The sequence below is a fragment of the Lolium rigidum genome, chromosome 1, assembly GCF_022539505.1.
Source record: "Lolium rigidum isolate FL_2022 chromosome 1, APGP_CSIRO_Lrig_0.1, whole genome shotgun sequence".
Taxonomy (NCBI): domain Eukaryota; kingdom Viridiplantae; phylum Streptophyta; class Magnoliopsida; order Poales; family Poaceae; genus Lolium; species Lolium rigidum.
The window spans coordinates 113,384,027-113,405,332 of record NC_061508.1 but is presented as its reverse complement, the minus strand read 5'-3'; the positions used below and the strand labels follow the sequence as shown (position 1 = coordinate 113,405,332).

Below are 21,306 nucleotides of genomic sequence, written 5' to 3'. Positions count from 1 at the left end.
CCTGAGCACCAGCTTTTCTCTGAATGTATGAGTTCATTTCTGCTATTACGATGCTTCTGACTGAGTTCATGTGTAAATGCCCGCCATATTCTGGGTGAGCTGCCATGGTTTAGTTTCTTGTGCACCAGCCATGGATGTTTTTGTTGACACGCCATCTAAGTGCCAATAGATGGTTCCGTAAAAACTGACGCATACAACCAGGCAACCAGCCAGCCAGGCTCTTCATGGTGCAGAGATGCGCATCATACAAACCTGATGCATGCAAAGATAGACTTCTCATCACATTTCAGAGCATTAGGTTGCATATCAAATGTACGCAGATTTAATTTGGAACTTGAGAGCATCAGGTTTTCTACTGCACACAAATTCCGTACCCCTTCTCTTCCATGTTCAGAGGCTGCAAACAAGAACCATAGAAGGCACTTGATCCACCAGAACACACACAAATCAGCCTGCTTTGAGTGTCCTGCTGGCCAAATGAAGTGTATTTGCTTTCTTCTGTGATTAGTATAATTTGTATTGTGAGCCTGTGAGAACATCTAAACGGGCTACTGCGGGGGCGCCGCTTGCATCTCTAGATAGCATCAGGCATTCAGGCTCCCCTGACGCGGCTATCATCTTCCCGGCACATGTATGTTCAATGACTATGATGGTTCCCAAATAATCTACCTTGACGTTGAATATGCATTCAGAGCATGGCATTCAGGTGAGTCAAAGTAACCATGTCGTATCCTCTACAATGGCCTTGGGACACACTCAAAGTTTTGGTATGGAAACCATATGAAAGGTAAAAATATGAAAAACATGTCACCATAAAAATTTCAGTTTTCTATTGAAACTGTGTCAGAAGAAACAAAGCAGTACACATATTTCCTTTCAAATATACTAATCCACGGAGGAGAAATTCAGGTCAGGCAATACCATTTGAGATAGCTACATGAACTTTCAGCTGAGACCGAAAGTGGCAATCATATAAACCTCCAAGATAAATATACTTTACGCTGCTCCACGATATGGTCGATCCTAGGCAGAACCATTGTGCCCAGGAGCTAGTGGCCTTGAGCTACACAGGACAGGTTCTTTTCGAAGTTATACTCAAGGGTCTCTTGTGCACAAATAAGAGAGCAAAGGACAAGTCTTGAGCTCATTGTCCATTGTATTGGTGAAGACTAAAGATGTATTCCAATTATCACGTACTGATGCCCTATAAGTTGGCTGGGATATCGCACTTAACTCTAGAAATTTTCCAGATAAGGGAGGATTTCAATAATTTGCAAGTGGCTAGTACACCACCAGGCCATAGCTTATTTTGCAAGAGCCGTTACAGAAATCTAATATGTTCAGCTAACATCAAATATGTCCCACCATCTTATACAAATTAGAGACAACACTTCCGTCGGTCAAATGTTGATTGCCAAACACTACAGGATAACTAGCCAGTTACATCTAGACATTAACACAAAGTTGATTGCCAAATGCTGCTAGCCCTTTCCTCACAAAATTGACTTAAACAGATCAGGATCAAAGTTTAATGCAACGAGGTCACAATTGCTGAAAAACATCAACACGGAGTAGAGATAGCAATTTTGTATGTGCATATTCACAAGAAAGCAAAGAAAGAATTTTTTTCTGCATGTAGCCCATTCACAAGAAAGCAAAGAAGAACTTCGGTTAACACAAACATCTTGGGTATCACTACCGCTTAAACTCGAAACATGTGTTCTTCCACACATGATCATTTCATGGATCACTGTTTTTCTGGCGAAATCTCAGTAGCACAATTAGAACTGAAGTCACATGTCTGATAATCAAGAAACATGGATAAAGTATGCAGTGTTACTTAAACAAAATTTCTCAACACCCTATAACACAGGGAATTGCACAGGTAGTTGTAGGTATTGCTGGAGACAATTAATGTCATGTAGTCATGAACGGATGCATTTTCTGTGTACCAAATGTAAGCAAATACTTGGGAACACTTCGTAATGGTCGATAGCCTACTTGGCAACGGAGGGGATTGCGGAGAACTACAAAAATACTCTAGACAAAAAAATCAAGCTAGTAACTTAGCACAGAAAGTAAAATCTAAGTAATATCTGATATATGAACATTTGAAAGACAAATCATAACATAGTAAACCACAAACCTAACGGTGGTATAGCTTGTTTAGATGCCATAGGTTCCATGATAACACAAACTTGAAAAAGGCATAGCAAACTCGCAAGTGATAAGCGAGAACAACTCAGGTGACAGATCAAATCCAATTTCAACACCTACACATACGGATCAGTTTCTTTTTCAAATTGTGGCACATCCACATTTTACATTAACATAAGCCAACAGAAGCAATGCCACAATACAGTCATCAAACACAGAAAATAAAAGATGGAGGCCTACACAAAACGACAGGAAGACCCCCTGGAACCCCTCTTAAGAAATGGATCAGTTAAATCCAAGTCAGAGGCATGGTTGAACTCGTCGACCCCCCGAAGACATCGTCTAGTTGTAAATTGATAACAAGCTCCTCTTGAAACCCTCTTATCATACTGAAGCGCCGCACGTTGGTATGCAAAAAACTCCTTATTGTAATATTTGTCTTCAACTTCAAATATAACTGATTCTAGCTCCGTAGCATTCAGTACAAAGAATCTGGCAAACGTGACTTGTGAGGAAAAGCCTTGATAAAGGTCACACACTATTTTCTTGAGCTTTAAAGGGATGTCAAGTCTTGGTTCCATCATATCTCGCCAGATGCTCATAGTAGTACATCTGTACATAATTTCCTTCTCCCAGCAAAACTAAAAAGAGCATATAGACGAAAGTAGACTTGAGAACAGTAAGTAAAACAGAAGGACATGCGAACAAAATGAATCATCATTGAAAATCGTCACCTTAATGTACAGTTTCTCCAAACATGGAAAGCATCTAAGCATCGCAATAGCCTTCTTGACACTAAGTTGATTCCCCATATTGACAGCTAAAGTCTTGACAGTGCAAATCCTGGCAGGCATGCTATCAACATGGAATCCCTTCACCAAGCATAAAAAGACAACAACATTAGGCCATTTGCAAACGCAGATGATATGTAATTTATGTAAAAACACACAGAAATGCACAGCCACCTGAATAACGGTGGAGCCAAACACCAATCTGGTTTTGTTTTTGTTAGAATCCGAAACACGACCCAGGATCTCTAGTTTAGGCGCGGAGACCACGGTTACATGTATGCAGTTGAGGTTGAGCAGCTTTTCCAGAGAAGGGGCGTTCTCGATTACGAGTTCCTCGAGCTCCTGATCCTCACTTACCCTGAACCATCCAAGACGCACGCCGATGCTTTTGAGGCTTTGGGAGCTGATCCGGGCACAGGGGATGCCATAGACGTCGTGAAGCAGCAGGCACTCGAGAGTGGGGCACTCGGAGATCATGTTGTGCAGGGAGCAATCGGAGGAGATGCTGGCCTTTTCAAGCGTGAGCAGCTTAAGATTTGGGAAGTGAGGTGGTTGGGAGGGGAGGGTGCAGCTTCCGAAGGTGGCGACTCGGAGGGTGCGCGCGAAGCGGAAGGCTGCTGCGCGCAGCGGCGGGGGCGGCGGCCGGTGGTAGGAGGGGTAAGAGGATGTGTAATTATGGCGTAGCTCAAGGTGCTGCAGATTGTCGAGGGCGGGGGACGAGAGCCAGGAGTCCACCAGGGCCTCGTCTGAGCGGGGATAGGGCCGGCGGGTCTCGTCGAGGCACAAGCGGCGGCCAGGGCCCGGGTGGGCGGACAGGATGCTCGACACGGCGCTCTCGAAAATATCGGAGCTCCCAGCCGGCCTCCTGAGGGCGTTGCAGTCGAGATTGAGCGGCGCTGATGAGCTTCGCCAGAGGTGGCGCCACCGGGTGGCGAGGATCTGGGTGCGGGAGCCTTCCTTGGTGGGGAGCAGCGAGATGATGTCGCCGAGGACGGCGTCGGGGAGGTGGCTGATGCGGTCCTCGTCTTCGGGCGGCGGCGCTTGGCCCGCCGCTGCCGTGCCCCCCGGCGCCTCGAGTGCCGCTGGTTTCATCTTCTTCGGAATGGGACTGCCCAGCTCGGCCGTCTCCATGGCCGCCGCCGCCGCCTGGGAGTGGATTATTTTTGCGGGAGGGTCGCCTTGTGTGCGGAGTGGGCCGCTGGATCGAGCTGCGGCAAACTACACAGTTTCAGAGCATCTGCAGCCGTCTCCCCGCGAAAGACCCAGCACCTATTTTTTTCATTTGGATGAACGAAAAAATTTAGTTGCACCCTTGGATTTTAGTTTTTCCTTTGCATTTGGCCTTTCATCCAGCCGGGAAGGCTAAGTCATCCCCGATAGCCAGGGAGCGCTCGGAAAGTCCGGACGAAACGACGCGTGGCTGGTGGCCCTGACTTGTCGGCTAGAAAGGCCGATCGTCGTCCTCATCGCATCGTCTTCCGCGCGCTGTAAAAGCCTGCCGCCGTTAAGCTTCGTTGTCGCCTCGGTTTCACGCGCGTCGCACTCTATTTATTGCAGAACTACCGCGCCTGGCCGCATTCACCTCCCTATTCACCACCTCTCTCCCCAATCTCATCAAGCAATGGCGAACTTCGCCGACGGCGCGGCGAACAATGGCTTTGACCGTCGTTCTCTTCACCAATGGGAGGGGAGCCTGCTGCACGCGGCGGGCTACCCCGCGCCGGAGGGTGGCGCCTGAGCGCGGGGGCGTCTCGATCCCGCCGCCGCCAATCGGACGCGCCGCCCTCGAGGCGGAGATCGACGCGGTGCTCGTCACCCTCAGCGACGAGCATCGCGCGGAGGAGAGGTTCTTCCCCGACAACTACGAGGCATGGACGCAATTCTTGCGGCAGAGGTACGAGCGCGAACTCGCCGCCTACGAAGGCCCCCCCTCCTCCCGCGCGAAACAAAGCCGCCGGCCGCTGTCGCTGGTGGAGCGGGCTGGCCGCACCCTCGAGAACATGCTCGCGCACATCGAGGGTGGCAACTCCCCGTACTGGGGATGCCGCCGCCGGTGGCGCCTACTGTGTCGCGCCGACACGGTAGCTCCTGGACGCCGCGACGGATGGCGCTGTCGTCCTTGTCGTCTGGGTCGAGGTCCGGCGGGGCGGCTCCTCCACTAGCGACGCCAACCTTCGTCAAGAAGGAGCCGTCCTCTCCACCGCCGACCAGAGGGCGCAGTAGCGGTGCCCTCGTCATCCGCGAGGGAGGGCCCGGTCGTCGTCTCCTTCGCGCGGCCGCAAGAGGAAGACGTCCAAGAAGGACGCCGCAGCAGCCGCCGCCGCGTCCCAGCTCGCCGAAGAGGAGGCCAAGCGGGCCGAGGACGCCGCGGTGGTCGAGGCGATCGCAAGGTCGCTGTCCGACCTCGTCCCCGTCGACAACGTGCTCCCAATGGACGCCGCGCTCGCATGGTCTAGGCGTGACTGGGAGAGGCAGGAGGCGGAGCAGTAGAGGCGGCTGCTCGACCTGGCGGCCACGCGGCAACGCGCCGCCCGAGCCACACCGGCTGCACCGATCGCACCCGTCGCCCTCGTGCCGCTCATCAAGCTCGAGGAGAGCATCGACAACGAGCTCTATCGGCCGCACCGCCGCACGGCGACCCTGGCCAGGGTTCAAGCCGTTGGTACGGAGACGCCGACCAGAGCAGCAAGCAGGCGCCGCTGCCCAAGGACGTTGGCAACTCCAGCAATGACGACGACGGTAGCGACTACACGGCGTTCTACCGCCATTTCGGCATGTAGATCGCCGTGTTCTAGCTTTAGTTAATGTTTCCCTCAGGCCGAATCCAAATATATTACGAATTCGGCCTATATATGTACGAACTCGCCTATATATGATAAATATCTCTAAATTTCGCCTATGTTTGAACTTATTTCGTCTAGTTTTATCTGAATTCGTCTATATTTGTCAAAAAAAAAAATCATCCGTCCTGAGCTCGCCGCCGGAAAAATGGGCTTCCCCAGGCCAATCTTTGCATCTATCCGGCGCTAAATGGCGCCGGATTTCGGCCTGGGAAGCCCCAACAGCTGAAGATGCTCTCAGGAGTGGTGATGAAATCCAGCTAGCTATTTTTCTTACATCAGCTTCTATTCTCTAAAAAAAAAATTAAGACCAGCCCCTAACATCCAGAGATTACATGATGCTGAAAAACAGCTTAGGAGCAACGAATACATGAACCAAAGAGATAGAAACACAAGAAATGAGCCGCACTTGAGCATCGCTCAACCCCGTGATCTGATCGGAGAAGAGGCAAAGCTGTGAAGGAAACACGCCACCGGAGAAAACTCGCAACTTCCTCAACCAGTGGCGGACGCAGGAAAGAATTGGAGGGGGGGCACACCTCAATTTTTTTTTGCGCACCCCCAAAATGTGAAAAACCTTTGCATAATGAATTAATGAACCATATACAAGACAAATTCATTGTAAACATTGGAGTTCAATACATATATTAAATATGCACAATTACAATACAAATAGTTTAAAACGTTAAAAGAGTCTTACATCATAGGAGTATGACCTTGCATTTGGTTGTTCCGGTGAAGGTGGATGTGCTGTTGTATCTCCAATTTCAATCTCACTCTCAATATCGGATTTGACCGGAGGTTCGAAATCAAAGCCCACCATCTTCGATTTCTACATCATGTATGACTAACTGTATTGAAGAAGATGCAATCTTCTTTGCCTTTGATGCTTGTTTCTAAAAAAGAAGCGCAATTTTGCTATCCCTCTTCATTTCTACACAATTGAAACATTAACACATTAGCAATTTTATTTGTTACACACAGTCATCAGTCATGTATAATACATTTGCAATTTACCAAACGTCCAAACAGAGAGAATATTTGCAATTTTATTTGTTCCACACAAACTCACAAACTAACAGAGGGTCAGAGGGTCAGAGGCAGAGAGCGGCAGAGCGTGGCTGCGCGGCAGCGCAGGTCACCTGGTCCTGGTCGTCAGCGAGACGGCGAATCGGCGCGAAGAGCGGCGCGGCGGCCGGCGCGCGGCGGCCGGCGGCCGGGGCTGGGTGAGGGAAGAGAGCGCTGGCCGGACGGGACAGGCAGTCGAGTCGAGGTCGAGGGCGGGCCTGCGGCGGCGGCGCCAGGGCCGCGGCGGCGGTCGTTCGGGGGCTCGGGGCGGCGGCGGTCCGTCGGGGCTCGGGCGCTCGGGGGCAGGGAATCGCGACCTGGGACTGGGAGAAGGGAGCCTCAGAGCCTGGAATTGCTCGTGAGTCGTGACCTCGACTCCTCGTCTCGGTACACTTGGGATAATTGGGCTTTTTCTATGGGGTACTCAATTTTTTTTCACAAATTCTGGGTGGGCCACGGCCCCCTCGGCCCCCCCGCTGCGTCCGCCCATGTCCTCAACCCGGGGAGAGGCCAAACATTGCCGCAACGCCACGCCATGAGTTCCACCTCCAAAGAAGGTCACTGCCTTCTCGCCCTAATCAAAGGGTGTCAAGCCGTCTGGAGGTAGAACAACTAGAAATATGCCAATCCATAACGACTTTCTTGTAACGGTTTGATGTATCGTCATGGATGGCAACAATCAGTGATAGGTTGACACATGTGGACGCACCCATTTTGCCCAAATAAATCGTCGGCGTGCCTAATATGCAACTATATGAGTATAATTTCACTCAAATATCCACTGCCGCCCACCATTTCTGGCACCCCTACAAACAGACCCATTGCTGTCTCGTGCTAACAGCTCCTATGCATGAGATGGCACAAAAGAAGAAATATTTGGAGAGAATTGCCTAACTATTCCCATGCAGAAATCCTAATTGTTTCCAAATAAGAGATGCTTTCAGTAGTTTCCAAATGGCTGATATGTACCTCCACGGCGAAGCCTATTTGCAACAGTGGTTACAGAAATCTAAAACGTTCAGCTAACACCAACTATGTCACAGCAGCTTATACAAATTAGAGCCTACACATTAACACAAAGTTGATTGCCAAATGGCTCGGTGTGTCAGAATTTTGAATGCAGCTAGCCCTTTCCTCACAAAATTGACTTAAACAGGCCAGGATCTAAGTTTTATGTAATGTGGCCACAATGGCTGAAAAACATCAACACAGAGTAAAGAGCATTTTGTATGTGACACATTCACAAGAAAGAAAACAAGCACTTCAGTTAACACAAACATTTGGGCATCGCTACCGCTCAAACTTAAAACATGTTTTCTCACACACATGATCATTTGATGGACCATTATTTTTCTGCTGAAATCTCAGTAGCACAATAAGAATTAAAGGATCGAATTCATGGTTGAGGGCCTATACCAAGAAATGGTTGAGTCCCTATCTTGTCTTGTGTGGCGCCCTAGGTACATCACATTCCGCTTTTCTGCCTGATAATCAAGAAGAAACATGGATAAAGCATGCAGTGTTGATTATCACTCGCTTTTATATCTTCCATATATATGTACTTCATTTTCCATGTTGATTATGATTTGCTGTTATATCAGAGCACTATTTCAGACCTGGGGATACTGGTTTGGATAACCCTCCTCCATTCTCATCGCCTCTGCAACACCGAGTCTGAAACCAGAGAGGCTAGTGAAATAATTTCAGTTGGAGCATGATGAAATAGCAATACTTCACCACATGTGCGCTTCCCTTTGTTCATGAAAAATCACATGCAACAAGATACTATGTAAATTCTGAAATGATTTGAAAATGGCGTCCTGATATGAATTCAAAAAAATATATTATTTGGCTTGACACCAAGAATCAACAATCTCATGCATCTTCAGTGTACCAAGTGGAAAGCAAATAATTGGATAAATTTCACACTGCTCAACAGACTACCACACAGGGAATTGCACAGGTAGTTGTAGGTATTGCTGGAGATAATTGCATCATGAACTGATGCATCTTCGGTGTACAAAATGTAAGGCAAATACTTGGCGACACCTTGTAATGGTCAACAACCTACTTGGCAACAGAGGGGATTGCCGACCACTAAAGAAAAAGACACTAGTAAGAAACATCAAGCTAGTAATTTAGCACAGAATGTAAAACCTAAGCAGCCACTGAAATCTGAACATTACCATTTTAAAACTAGAAAGTCAAATCATAACATAGAAAATATTATTTGGCTTGACAGCAAAAAACAATAATCTAATGCAGTAATGAGATCATGTATCTGCAATGTACCAAATGGAAAACAAATACTTGACCAAATTCGCACTGTTAAACAGCATACCACACAGGGAACTGTACAGTTGTAGGTATAGCTGGAGACAATTAAGTTCATGTAGTCATGAACCGATGCATCTTCAGTGCACCAAATATAAAAGCAAACATCTGGCAACACTTTTTAACGGTCAACAGCCTACTTGACAACATAGGTGATTGCAGAGCACTAAAGAAAACTAAGGAAGTCAAAAACATCAAACTAGTAATTGAGCACAGAAAGTAAAATCTAAGCAACCTCTGATATCTGAATATTATCGTTTTAAAACTAGCAAGTCAATTCATAACATAGTAGATCACAAAACTAACAGTTAATGACACAAATAGCTTATTTAAATGTCATAAGGTTCTAGGATAATACAGACTCAAAAAGACACAGCAAACTCACAACTGATCAACTTTGGGTGTAACATAAAAATAACAAGGGAGAACAACTCATGCAACAGATCGATTCCAATTTTAACACCTGCACACAAATGGATCAGTTTTTCCTTTCCAAACAAATTGGGGCGCAGCCATATTTTACATCAGCATAAGCCAACAGAAACAATGTCATGATAAACATCAAACAGAGAAAATAAAAACGGAGGCCTACACTAACCGGCAGAAAGACCCACTGGAACTCCTCCTCAGAAATGGATCAGTTAAATCCAAGTCAGAGGCATGCTTGAACTCGTCAACCTCCCGGAGACATCGTCTGTCAGTTGTAAAATGATACTGTGCACCTCTTGAAGCCCTCTTCTCATACTGAAGCTCCATCCGTTCATGTGCAAAAAACTTCGCATTGTAATGTTGGGCGTCAACTCGAAATATCATTGATTCTAGCAGCGTGGCATTCAGTACAAAGAATTTGGCAAAGTCAACCTCTGAGTAATCGCCCCGACAACCTGATGAGTAAGTACCTTGATAACGGTCCAACACTATTTTCTTCAGCTTTAAAGGGATGTCAAGACTTGGTTCCTTAGGTAGCCAGCACGAACCAAAACGGCAGAGGATTTCCTTCTTCAAGAAAAACTACAAAAAGCATATATACAAATTAGATTTGAGAACAGTTAGTAAAACATAAGTGCAGACAAACACAATGAATTATCAATAGAAAAGTTGCCACCTTAATGTACAATTTCTCCAAACATGGAAAGCATCTCAGCATGTCAATAATGTCATTCAAACTACGTGCACTCCCCATGTTGATGGCTAAAGTCTTAACACTGCAAATCCTGGCAGCCATGCTATCAAGCTGCAATCCCTTCATTACGCATACAAAACAGCATTAGGCGCGCCTACTTACAAATGCAGATGACATGTAATTTATGTAAACTACACAGAAATGGACAGCTACCTGAATAATGGTAGAGCCAAACACGAGACTGTTTGTGTCAACCCCATGGAAATCCGAAACATAACCTACGGTTTCTAGTTTAGGCGCGGAGACCACGGTTACATGAAGGACATAGGCTAAATTGAGATTAAGCAGCTTTTCAAGAGAAGGGGCGTTATCGATTATTAGTTCCTTGAGCTCATGTTTCCTATCTTGAATTGGCCTGAGCCTTAATCCTTCACGCACGCCGATGCTTCTGAGGCTCCGGGAGTTGATCCGGACACAAGGGACGCCATAGATGTCGTGAAGCAGCAAGCACTCGAGAGTTGGGCACTCGGCAATCATGTTGCACAGTGAGCAATCGGAGATGCTGGCACGTTCAAGCGTGAGCAGCTTAAGGTTTGGGAAGTGAGGTGGCGAGGAGGGGAGGATGCAGCTTCCGAAGGTGGCAGCTTGGAGGGTTTGCGCGAAGCGAAAGGCAGTTGCGCGCAGCGGCGGCGGCGGGTAGGAGTCGTAATGGCGTAACTCGAGCTGCTGCAGATTGTCGAGGGCGGGGGATGAGAGCCAGGAGTCCGTCAGGGCAGCAGCGTCCGATCTGCGAAAGGGACGGAAGCTCTCGTCGAGGCAAAAGCGGCGGCCAGGGCCCGGGTGAGCGGATAGGATGCTTGACACGGCGCCGACGAGAATCTCCCTTTTCCATCTGATACTGATAGCATCGCAGTCGAGATTGAGAGGCGCGGAGGACCGCCAGAGGTGGCGCCACCGGGTGGCGAGGATCTGGGTACGGGCGCCTTCCTTGGTGGGGAGAAGCGAGATGATGTCGCCGAGGACGACGTCGGGGAGGTGGCTGATGCGGTCCTCGTCTTCGGGCGGCGGCGCTTGGCCCGCCGCTGCCATGCCCCCCGGCGCCTCGAGTCCCGCTGGTTTCATCTTCTTCGGAACGGGACTGGCCGGCTCGGCCGTCTCCATGGCCGCCGCCGCCGCCGCCGCCTCTTGGGAGTGGATTATTTTTGTGGGAGGGTCGCGTTGTGTGTGTGTGTGGAGTGTAGACTGTAGAGAAGGGCTCGAGTAATGAAGTGGGCTGGACCTTGAAGTGTGACGGGCCGCTGGAGTATTTTTCAGGCTTGATACAGCGCGGGTGGATGCGTGGACGGGTGGAGCCCTTGACCGGATAAACATCCTCCGTTGACCGAGCAGATAGATAACCATGGTCCTGCGTGCGCCACGGGATGACGGGATGAAGACCTTGCGTCCCTGGGGATCATCTGGAGCACATTAATTAATTTCCCTGCTGTGCCATCGGTGCACTCCTCTTCGGCACGTCTTGATCAAGTCCACCACCACCAGCCTGTTGCTGCGACGACGTACCGAATCAAAATCAATCCGCGCGCGCTTCCCTGCATTTTCGCTCTCCATTCGCTGGATCCTTCCTTCAAATGGAACGCAACAATTAAATCCGCGCGCGCGCTGCCGCTGGACATCAATTGATTCATCATGAACCAAACAAACAATTGCATGTCGCCTTTAATTTCGGACACTGCTGAGAATCCTCCGGAGGATAAACTCCTTCCAGCCTCCTGCTTCCCTGATTGACACGTGTCCACTTTCAGCCAAAATCCTGACGATGCTTCGTCGCAGCAAAAAAAATCCCGCTTTTGCTTCATTGAAGCACAAAAACGATTCGTCTAAAAAATTCCAATCTTTTGTTTCCCCGATCGACACGTGTCTACTTTCAGCTCAAAATCCCGACGATGCTTCGTCGCAAAGAAAGATATCCCGCTTTTGCTTCATTGAAGCACAAAACGATTCGCCTAAAAAAAGAAAAAGACACGAGGAGCTCGTCTGGAGACTTCGCCGGAGATCTCGCCGGAGACATTGAAGCACAAATAATGTAGTAAAGAAGCAGAGCCACGAAACATTTACAACACTGCCATTGAACATTTGCAGCACCTCCCCAACCTCACCGGAGACTCGCTGGAGCCCTCGCCGGAGTCTCGCCGGAGACATTGAAGCACAAATAATGTAGTAAAGAAGCAGAGCCACGGAACATTTACAACACCACCGTTGAACATTTGCAGCACCTCCCCCTACCTCGCCGAGAAACGAAATTGTCTTGCTGCAATGCAGCCCAAATTTCATAGTAATGAAGCTAAAAAAGTGTAGTAATGCAGCCCAAAATAAAACTTAGGAAGCACGGTCACAAAAAAATGAAGCTGTCCAACAAATGAAGTAATGCAGCCCAAATTTAACAGTAATGAAGCTAAAATACGTAGTAATGCAGCCAAAAAATGAACTAAGGAAGCACAGTCATGGCTCCGGCGAGACGCTCATAGCAAAATTGGGATTGCAGCACCGTCGATGCCCTTTGCAGCTCCGCCGCTGCGGTTGCAGCAGCGCCGCCGCCGGTTGCAGCTCCGGCCACAGGCGACTGCAGCAGGGGCAGCGTCGCACGGGATGGAGGCGGCGGAAGGAGTCGGCGCCGCGCGAGATGGTGGCCTTCTGGCTGCTGCTGCTGTTGTGGGGGAAGGAGGCGGCGGCGCGCTCCCTCGAGGCCGGCAGCCTGAAGCAAACCATGGATGGCAGCGCCACCGTATGCCGGGCACAGGGCGACGCGGTGGATGGCGGCGGCGCCCCCTGTACAGGGAGGCGGGTTGGAGGTCGGCAGCGGCGGTCCCCGGGCACATGGCGGCGCGGTGGAAGTCGGGGCGGCCTCCCCGGCGGCGGTGCTCGGAGGAAGCGGTAGGCGCGCGGCGGCGGGACAGCAGCTCCTGTTTTATTGCGTGGCTGAGAAAATCGCGTGCTAGAGGATAACGATGGGAGGAGATGGTGGTGGGACCCGCCGCATGGCTTATTTTTTTCACCACCGCGCAGGACACGCGTCACGAGCTGATGCCGGAGGCCCCGCGCGTTTCCAGCCTCCGCCTGATTTAGAACATTTTCCTTTAATTTCTTCTCGCGCGCCGCGCTCGCTCGGCTAGTCGCTCGCTGGAGTATTTCGCTGGATCGTATTCTCTCCATCTCGACTCACAAAGTCACAATACTCTACTAGCTCACGCACGTCACATACCAAATCAATCGATCGTGCACGTCACGGAAAATCTCGCGCCTACCCTTTTCCCACCTACTCCGTACTCTCTCGCGCGCGCTCCATTACGTACGTACATACTACGAGATTTGAAGGGGCTACTAATCCTACAGCTACCGTTCTGCCAATTGATTAATCTCTTGAACCAGCTTGCCCAAAGTTGCTCACGTGTACCCACACTAGCTAGCTAGCTAAAACAAAACATCATCGCACTAGCTTGAACCTAGACTCATACCAAACCCACAATTTCCAAACGAGAATAGGAAAACGATCTGCGGACTCGATTAGAGGAGATAATGGTACAATAGGCCCACTCGTTATCGTCTAGCTACGCAGACGTGGGGCTCGAGGACGTACTCCTGGGCTAGCTATATATATATGATCCCAAAGGAGGTGCCACTTCGAAGTTGTATCTAGGGTTCATGGTCTAGGGTTTATTAGAGGTATAGGGGTTACTGTAGGGGCCTAGGGTATAAATCAATCTTTAAGGTGTCGATTCAACTTAGATAGGTTGCAGAGTTTAGGATTCATCATCGCACTGAGAAACATGTGTGGAAGTGGCATACTTGAAAACAATGGTGGTATTCATGTGGTCACAATAGTCTAGCCGGGGTGGAGGAGAGCTGGATTATCTTGAACGCAAATGGTAAGATGGTACTGTACAACAGGCATAGTCAACAACGACCACACAAGTGGCCCAGATGAAGGCGTTAGTGGAGATTACTATGTCGATGGATCGAGCAAAGACAATAGTGGTATATTGAAGTCTTTTCGGATCTTGTTGTCTCTGGAGGCTTATTGTCATAGGTGGCATGAGTGTGGCCATGAGAACCCCAAGTGTTGAGTGTCGGTGTTGGCCATTCGTCTTCGTCTCCAATCTCAGTGATAACCATGGCCGTGTCACCGAGTTATTTCCTTCTTCTAGCAGTAGATTAAATAACGTACCCGTGCCCAAATTAATGTTTTAGATAATCTAATCTACATTAAATATGTTTAAATGAAAATTCACTAATCATTGATTACCGTGACATTTGAATAAAACGGTTGTTGTTTCAAAATGTTGCAATGATAACCGGCACAGAATTAAGCAACTTGATATCCATATCAACCACGATGGATTTAACAGGCGCGCACACAGTTTAAGATAAACTTTAACCATTATTTTGGTCAACAAAATATGAATTATATGTCTACAAAATCTATATATACCATTAGATACATATTCAAAAAACCTTTCCAATGATATAATTCTTTTGACATATACTTCATATTTGATTGACATAAAAAAATGAAAAGTAAAAGCACATATTGCATACTCCTCAGTACCCGTAGATATTACCTTGCATTGCAACATTTTATCACGACTAAAAAAAGCCACGAACTTACTTGCATTGCATGTATACCTTTCGCTTGTAGATAGCTGTACGAGTCTGCCGCCGTAAATAACGAAGCTTGCAAAAAATTCACCAGGCTAAAATGAATGCACTGACGCCTCGCGAAACAGCCAGTCCCCTCGACCTCGAGTGAAGAAACAGCCTCCTCAATACCCGTATCCACCCAGCCAAAATCACCCAACATCCCCATTTAAGTAGCTGCTGCCCCTCGATCGCCGCCGCTCCCCACCCGCCGCCGCACGTCCTGCCCCTGCTCCCGGTTGATTCCCTCGCCAGCGCCGCATCCACACAAGCCTTCATAGTCCAATCGCACACCGTAGCAGACCAGCAGCGAGGATGATAGGTCTCGGCCTCGCGCGGTCGTCGAACCACGGCGGCTTTGCTCGCCGGAGCGCGCGTGCGTCACTAGCAAGACACGCGGCGCTCCGTCGAGCTCGTCTGCCGGCGTGCGTCCGTGGTTGAGGAAGGCCACCAGAATTTGCTGCCGCCGGTGGCCGGGAGACGCGGAGCCCTCCTGGCATCGTGTCCTCCTCCGTGAGGCAACTCCGCCCAAGAAGCACCGACTCGGACCCGCCCCGTTCGTCCCCTCCAGCGTGCTCGTCCGCAGGAAACATGGCATAGCTGGTGAGACCTCTCTCGCCCCTCGTCTTCAGCAGGACGAACCCATCTTGCAGAACGCTGCAAGGTGGTAGAAATAACCAATCTTGCAAGACGGCTCCGCTGTAGGTTCTGGTGGTGTCCGAGATGTGATCTAGGATTGCAATTTTGTTGTTCAGATTCGAAATTTCATAATTGGACCACCGTCTTGTTGTCTACATATCTTCTAGCTTGTAATGACGTAGCGCTACTAGACTTGCTTGTATGCTAGCAAAATATTGGAAATTTTTATGTCCAGATCTGTATGAGAATTTTATATTTTGCCTCCTAAACCTTGGGATTTGATCATGCTTCAGTAGTGTTTGATCGCACTTACTGCGTGTAGATTATGTCATAAAGTTTGATCATGCTGTAACAATTTTCATCAAAGAATTCTTCTGTAAAGTCATTCTGAAAAGCATATGGTACTATTCAGCATGAACTATTCCAATTTCCCTTTTATTTTACATTCATGCAGATTTAAAATCATATGGTACACTAATCTTATTTTCCTAAGAAATGATCTTCTTTTGCAACAATTTCTCTGTCGATCAAGGGTGGGTCCAATACTTCCAGGAGACATATTGCTTCGCTTGCTATCTAGCATACCTACCTCCCATGTCTAGAAGTTAGCTATCAGAAGCGTCTGAATTATCTCCTCATGGAGGTGTACTAGTACTAAAATATGTCCCCTTTTCTTTTATGTAATGAAGGTCTGCAACTATTTATTGACACGTGCTGAAATCTGAGTTTATTCAGGTCCGCAAAAGTGGAAGGGACAGAGATACTCCGGTAGACTTAACCAGAGTTAGATAAGAGCTCATTTGGAGGAGACATGTGAGTGCCCACATGATCCGGACCTTGACCTACTTCAAGTATATATAGGATTTATTCTTATTACATCATTGTTGGAGTTATATGCAAGAGAACAAGTTCAAATGCTTATGCAAAACACAATTTTTTTTGTGCGTGTCTACAGATGATGAATCAATACTATTACCACGCTGATCCTTACACAAAAGAGTTTGGCATCAAGATCAGTGAGAGGCTTGCACGGTTGAGGCATGGGTTTTACCTGCTTCTCAGGTAAGTGGAAGTACCTCAATCATGTTGAGACAATGTATGTTGAAGTTTTTTATCTCGTGCTATTGTCCCTTCTCTACAAGTAATCATGTTTTATGAAAAGTGTTATACCTAAGCACACTACGTAAGTCAATGTACCACCTTTAGTGACTTGTCCTATTCTTTTTGAAAATGTGTAGCTTAAGTACAGCAAGACCGGTAGAGCGAAGGATTGCCTGCCTAGTGTTGGCCAGTGGAACATGATGAACAAGGTAATAATACTACTACATCGAACAGCTTTAATAATGCAACAATATTGGCCTCTGTCTATCGTGTCACAAATATAGGCATTATGTTCTCAAGGCCTACTGTTCTTTTTTATTTGTCCATATGTAGAAAATGGTCAATCGTGGTAAAGTCAGGAGCTACATTCGCGTCACTTTTGCTTCGAAACGTGCAAGATAGTGTTGCTACCGGATTCTGTTGTGAACTCGCTCACATTTGCCAGTCCTCAGGAATGGCAAGTATCCCCAAATACCTTTTCACATCGTACATGGCATTTCCTTTCCTTCTTCTTGTTGTTTACAACAGTAACAACATTATTACTATCAATTGTCGAACTTTACTCTCGAGACTATTGTTCTGGCTATATGTTTTTTGTATGGAAGTTAAATTGTGTCTTTCCTCAGGTGAATGTTGGCAACTTTGGCTTCAAGAATACCAAGCATGGGAAACTTTTCAAATGGCCTCTTTTTCGTGTCCGAGTTATAGGTAAGATGTTGGATTTCTCTCATTTTTTCCTCTAGTAGCTGTGTGATACTATGGCTGCATTTACATCTAGGCCTAGCTGATAGATGTTATTATGCTAGTCTTTATGGTAGGCCACTATGATTTTTTTTTGCTATTGGTCTAAGTTTGCTACTATTTGCTATGAAAGCTGCTAGTTGTTACTTTGGTCTTGATAAAGCCTTTCTTAGGGTGTTACTAGCTAGCAACCGAACAAGAAACAATTTGGTCCCCTTTTTCTCATCATATCATGCATACTTGATGCATACATGCCTAGCGGTGAGTTTTTTTTGTATTCAATTCCTTTTGTCCAAATTATTGGAAACATAACATGTATACTTGTTGGTACACATGTTATAAATTTGGCGATTCATTCATAATTTGTCATTTCTCCTTGTATCCCATGTAGAAGTAAGAGCATCATGCACATCTGCATTCTCGCACTCTCATGTATTCGCATAGAAGTGATTTATGTGTCTGTAAAATTTGTTCTCCCTGCAATTCGCTAACTTCTTTTATCTACCTGCCAACTAAAATGAAACTTCGGTACTAATAGTAACTAGGAAGAGAATTTATGTGATGTCCACAATTTATATTTCTAAACTCCGGCATGAACTACTTCACATCAATCTCACATGGAAGAGGAGAGGAACATACCAGTTTCTACCAGCTAGCATTTGGTGGAGTTGTTCTGTCCATTACCGCACTGCAATTTCCGCCTCTCACCTCTAGCATACACACCCTCCTCCACATTTTGTGCCGTTGAAGCAGAAATAGCAGTGGTAACCGAGGAATAGCAGTGTCGACACAAGAAAAACAAGTGTATTGTCCTCCAATTCCCCTCTCTCCGCTACAGTTTGACCTTGCGCTCACTCTGATTTCTCCTTCCTTTGCAGCTCCCATCCGGAGCCCACTTTGCTAACGAGATGGAGCCGCAGGTCCCCCCAGCGCCTCAGCGCCCTCTTTGACAACGAGCAGAGATGCATCTCCTTTCCGACCTCCACCAGTCCGCCCTGACGACGACACATAGCAGTAGGTCCCCTCCGGCCTCCTCTCCGATAACCAGCTGGAGCCACTCCGCTTGGACAACCGGCAATACTTGCCCCAACCACCAGGAACAAGGCCATCCCCGAAGTAGTCCTCGCCCTCCCAGTACCAAGAAAGGAGATCATCCTCATCCTCTTCTTCGACAGAACAATAAAGACAAGCAAATAGTGCTATGTCTACCCAAAAGGCGTTAGTGTACCATTAGCTATTGCCCGTGTAACATCGTCGTTTGGCTCTGCCCAGCTGGGCTTACCTACTCAGAAATATGTAAAAAATATGTCATAGCACCACTAAGTTTATTAGGGTCCTCACTTACATTATCCATCGCATTTTACAAATATCTTCTACTCGAATCGAGGCATCTCAGCGTCCTTTGTACCGATCATCGTACAATATACTAACTTCAAACAGGTTTTCTGCAATTGCTACCGAAACGGCAACTAAAATAGGGTTTAAGATTAACGTAGCATGCTCAAGAATCTTCCCATTTGGTGTGTATTATCATAAATTCATCCTATCGATTTTGTGTTGTAAAACCTAATAAACCCATTATAATTTTCGCATCTAATTTTATCATCGTTATACAAAATGTACATCGATGCATCGGCAGAAGCTCCACGGGATGGTGCGCCAAGGCGCACCCCTAAATCTAGTATCAGTACAATAGGTTGCGGCTCCCGCCAGGTCCGTGGCAGCTGCCGTTCATTGGCAGCCTGCACCACCTGGCCGGGCAGCTTCCTCACCGTGCCCTGCGCAAGCTCGCGCAGCGCCACGGGCCGGTGATGCTCCTCCGTCTGGGCGAGGTGCCCACGCTGGTGCTGTCGTCCCCGGAGGCAGCCCGCGAGGTGATGAAGATCCAGGACCTGGCGTTCGCGACGCGGCCGCTGACGCCCACCATGAGCGTAGTGACCTGCGGCGGGCGAGACATCATCTTTGCGCCGTACGGCGAGTACTGGCGCCACCTCCGGAAGATCGCCGTCACGGAGCTCCTCGTGGCGCGCCGCGTCGCCTCCTTCCGCGCCATCCGCGAGGAGGAAGTGGCGGCCATGCTGCGTGAGGTCGGGTCCGCCGCCGCGGCCGGCTGCCAGGTGGATATGCGCGCCCGGCTGTCCACGGTCGTCTCCGACACCACGTTCCGCGCCGTCATGGGCGACCGGTGCAAGCAGCGTGAGCTGTTCCTGCGAGAGCTCGACAACCTCGTTGGGCTCGCGACGGGGTTTAACCCCGTGGACCTGTGGCCGTCGTCATGGCTCGTCAGACGCTTCAGCGGCACCCTGCGCCGCGCCGAGGAGAACCACGCCCTGGTGTACGGTATCATCAGGGGCGTTATCCAGGAGCATCTCGACAGGAATAAGCAGGGCGAAGAAGACGAGGACATGCTTGACGTGCTGCTCAAAATACACAAGGATGGTGAGATCGACATGGTCGCAGTCGAAGCCGTCATCTTCGTATGTACTTCCTCCATCCATAAAATCCTCCATCAATTAAATAATATTGAAGATTTATTTAAATTTAGATGTATCTACGGATTATGTACTACCGGGTGTTTAGATACATTTCAATTTAGACGAATTTACGATATCTTTTTATGGTATAGAGGTAGTAGTGCAAATCATCTCTCTTTTTCATACTCCCTACACTACAAAAAAATTATTTGACAAGCACTACCGACAGGATCTCTTCGCCGCCGGCAGCGAGACATCGGCAACAACGTTGGAATGGGCCATGGCGGAGCTGGTCAAGAACCCAAGGGTGATGAAGAAGGTGACGGCCGAGGTGCGCCGAGCCTTTAAGGCCGGCGGCATGGTGATCGAGGATAGGCTCGGAGAGGTGCCGTATCTGCACCTCGTCATACGGGAGACGCTCCGTATGCACGGCCCGGCGCCGCTGCTACTCCCACGCGAGTGCCAGGAGCCATGCCAGGTGATGGGCTTCGACGTGCCGAAGGGCACGCAGGTGATTGTCAACGCCTGGGCGCTGGGCCATGACGAGCGGTGCTGGCCCGACGGTACCGAGGAGTTCCGGCCGGAGCGATTCCAGGCCGGCGCCGACGCGGCGGCGGTGGACTTCAGGGGCACTGATTTCGAGCTCCTGCCGTTCGGCGCCGGTCGGAGGATGTGCCCTGGGATGGCGTTCGGCCTTGCCAGCGTGGAGCTCCCGCTGGCCAGCCTGCTGCTCCACTTCGACTGGGAAGCGCCGGACATGACTGGGTTCGACATGACTGAGGCGTTCGGCGTCACCGCGCGGCGGAAGGCCGACCTCCTCCTGCGTCCTTCCCTCCGCGTGCCCGTGCCAAGCCCCTGAGCAGCTCAGAGATCTGCGTCGAGTGGAGACTCTAGCGTTGGGCCGCGCGCTGGATGGAAGCCGCGCGCAGCAGTTTTGAGAGCATCTCCACTCGTCCCCCCGAACAGGCCCCCGGCGAGCGTTTTTTCCATCCGGACGGCGAAATTCGGCCCAGTCGCGCCCCCGGTTCCTCGTTTTCGTCCGGATTTGGGCCTAAATCCATCCGGCGATCCCACGACATCCCCGGCCCCCGGGAGCGCTCGGGGACTCCGGACGAGTGAAAAGCGGGCGTGGACCCAACTTGTCGGCGACAATGGCCTCCGATCTACGGCAAAACCCTCGTCTTCCCGATCTACGGCAAAACCCTCGTCTTCCCGATCTACGGCAATGCCCTCGTCGAACGAAAGCTTTGAACTCTCAAGTGGTGCAACATAGATAGATTATATATATATTTCGAATATAATTCGAATAAACATAGAAATTACATATAAAAACTTTAAAACTAAAC

General features: G+C 48.8%; 2 protein-coding genes across 2 annotated transcripts; one reads left to right on the top strand and one right to left on the bottom strand.

Moving 5' to 3' along the window:
- Positions 1-2,287: 2,287 nt before the first annotated feature.
- LOC124650252 (F-box/LRR-repeat protein 13-like) lies at positions 2,288-4,079 on the bottom strand. The gene is made up of 3 exons (XM_047189799.1): positions 3,123-4,079; positions 2,892-3,029; positions 2,288-2,798 (listed from the first exon to the last, which is right to left on the bottom strand). Exons 1-3 carry the CDS (start codon positions 4,077-4,079, stop codon positions 2,394-2,396), a joined length of 1,500 nt encoding a protein of 499 aa, XP_047045755.1. The 3' UTR covers positions 2,288-2,393.
- Positions 4,080-19,281: 15,202 nt separating this feature from the next.
- Positions 19,282-20,819, top strand: LOC124680172 (desmethyl-deoxy-podophyllotoxin synthase-like). The gene is made up of 2 exons (XM_047215303.1): positions 19,282-19,963; positions 20,190-20,819. The coding sequence occupies exons 1-2, from the start codon at positions 19,298-19,300 to the stop codon at positions 20,817-20,819; spliced, it is 1,296 nt and encodes a 431-aa protein (XP_047071259.1). The 5' UTR covers positions 19,282-19,297.
- The last annotated feature ends 487 nt before the right edge of the window (positions 20,820-21,306 follow it).

What these genes read in the sequence shown, in the direction of transcription:
- LOC124650252 (XM_047189799.1), bottom strand. Translation starts at nt 4,079, where the DNA reads ATGGAGACGGCCGAGCTGGGCAGTCCCATTCCGAAGAAGATGAAACCA. An exon ending in TTGGCTCCACCGTTATTCAG is followed by an intron (nt 3,030 to 3,122) that starts GTGGCTGTGCAT and finishes TGCTTGGTGAAG; the next exon opens with GGATTCCATGTTGATAGCAT. An exon ending in TGGAGAAACTGTACATTAAG is followed by an intron (nt 2,799 to 2,891) that starts GTGACGATTTTC and finishes TGCTCTTTTTAG; the next exon opens with TTTTGCTGGGAGAAGGAAAT.
- LOC124680172 (XM_047215303.1), top strand. Translation starts at nt 19,298, where the DNA reads ATGCTCCTCCGTCTGGGCGAGGTGCCCACGCTGGTGCTGTCGTCCCCG. An exon ending in CAGTCGAAGCCGTCATCTTC is followed by an intron (nt 19,964 to 20,189) that starts GTATGTACTTCC and finishes CACTACCGACAG; the next exon opens with GATCTCTTCGCCGCCGGCAG.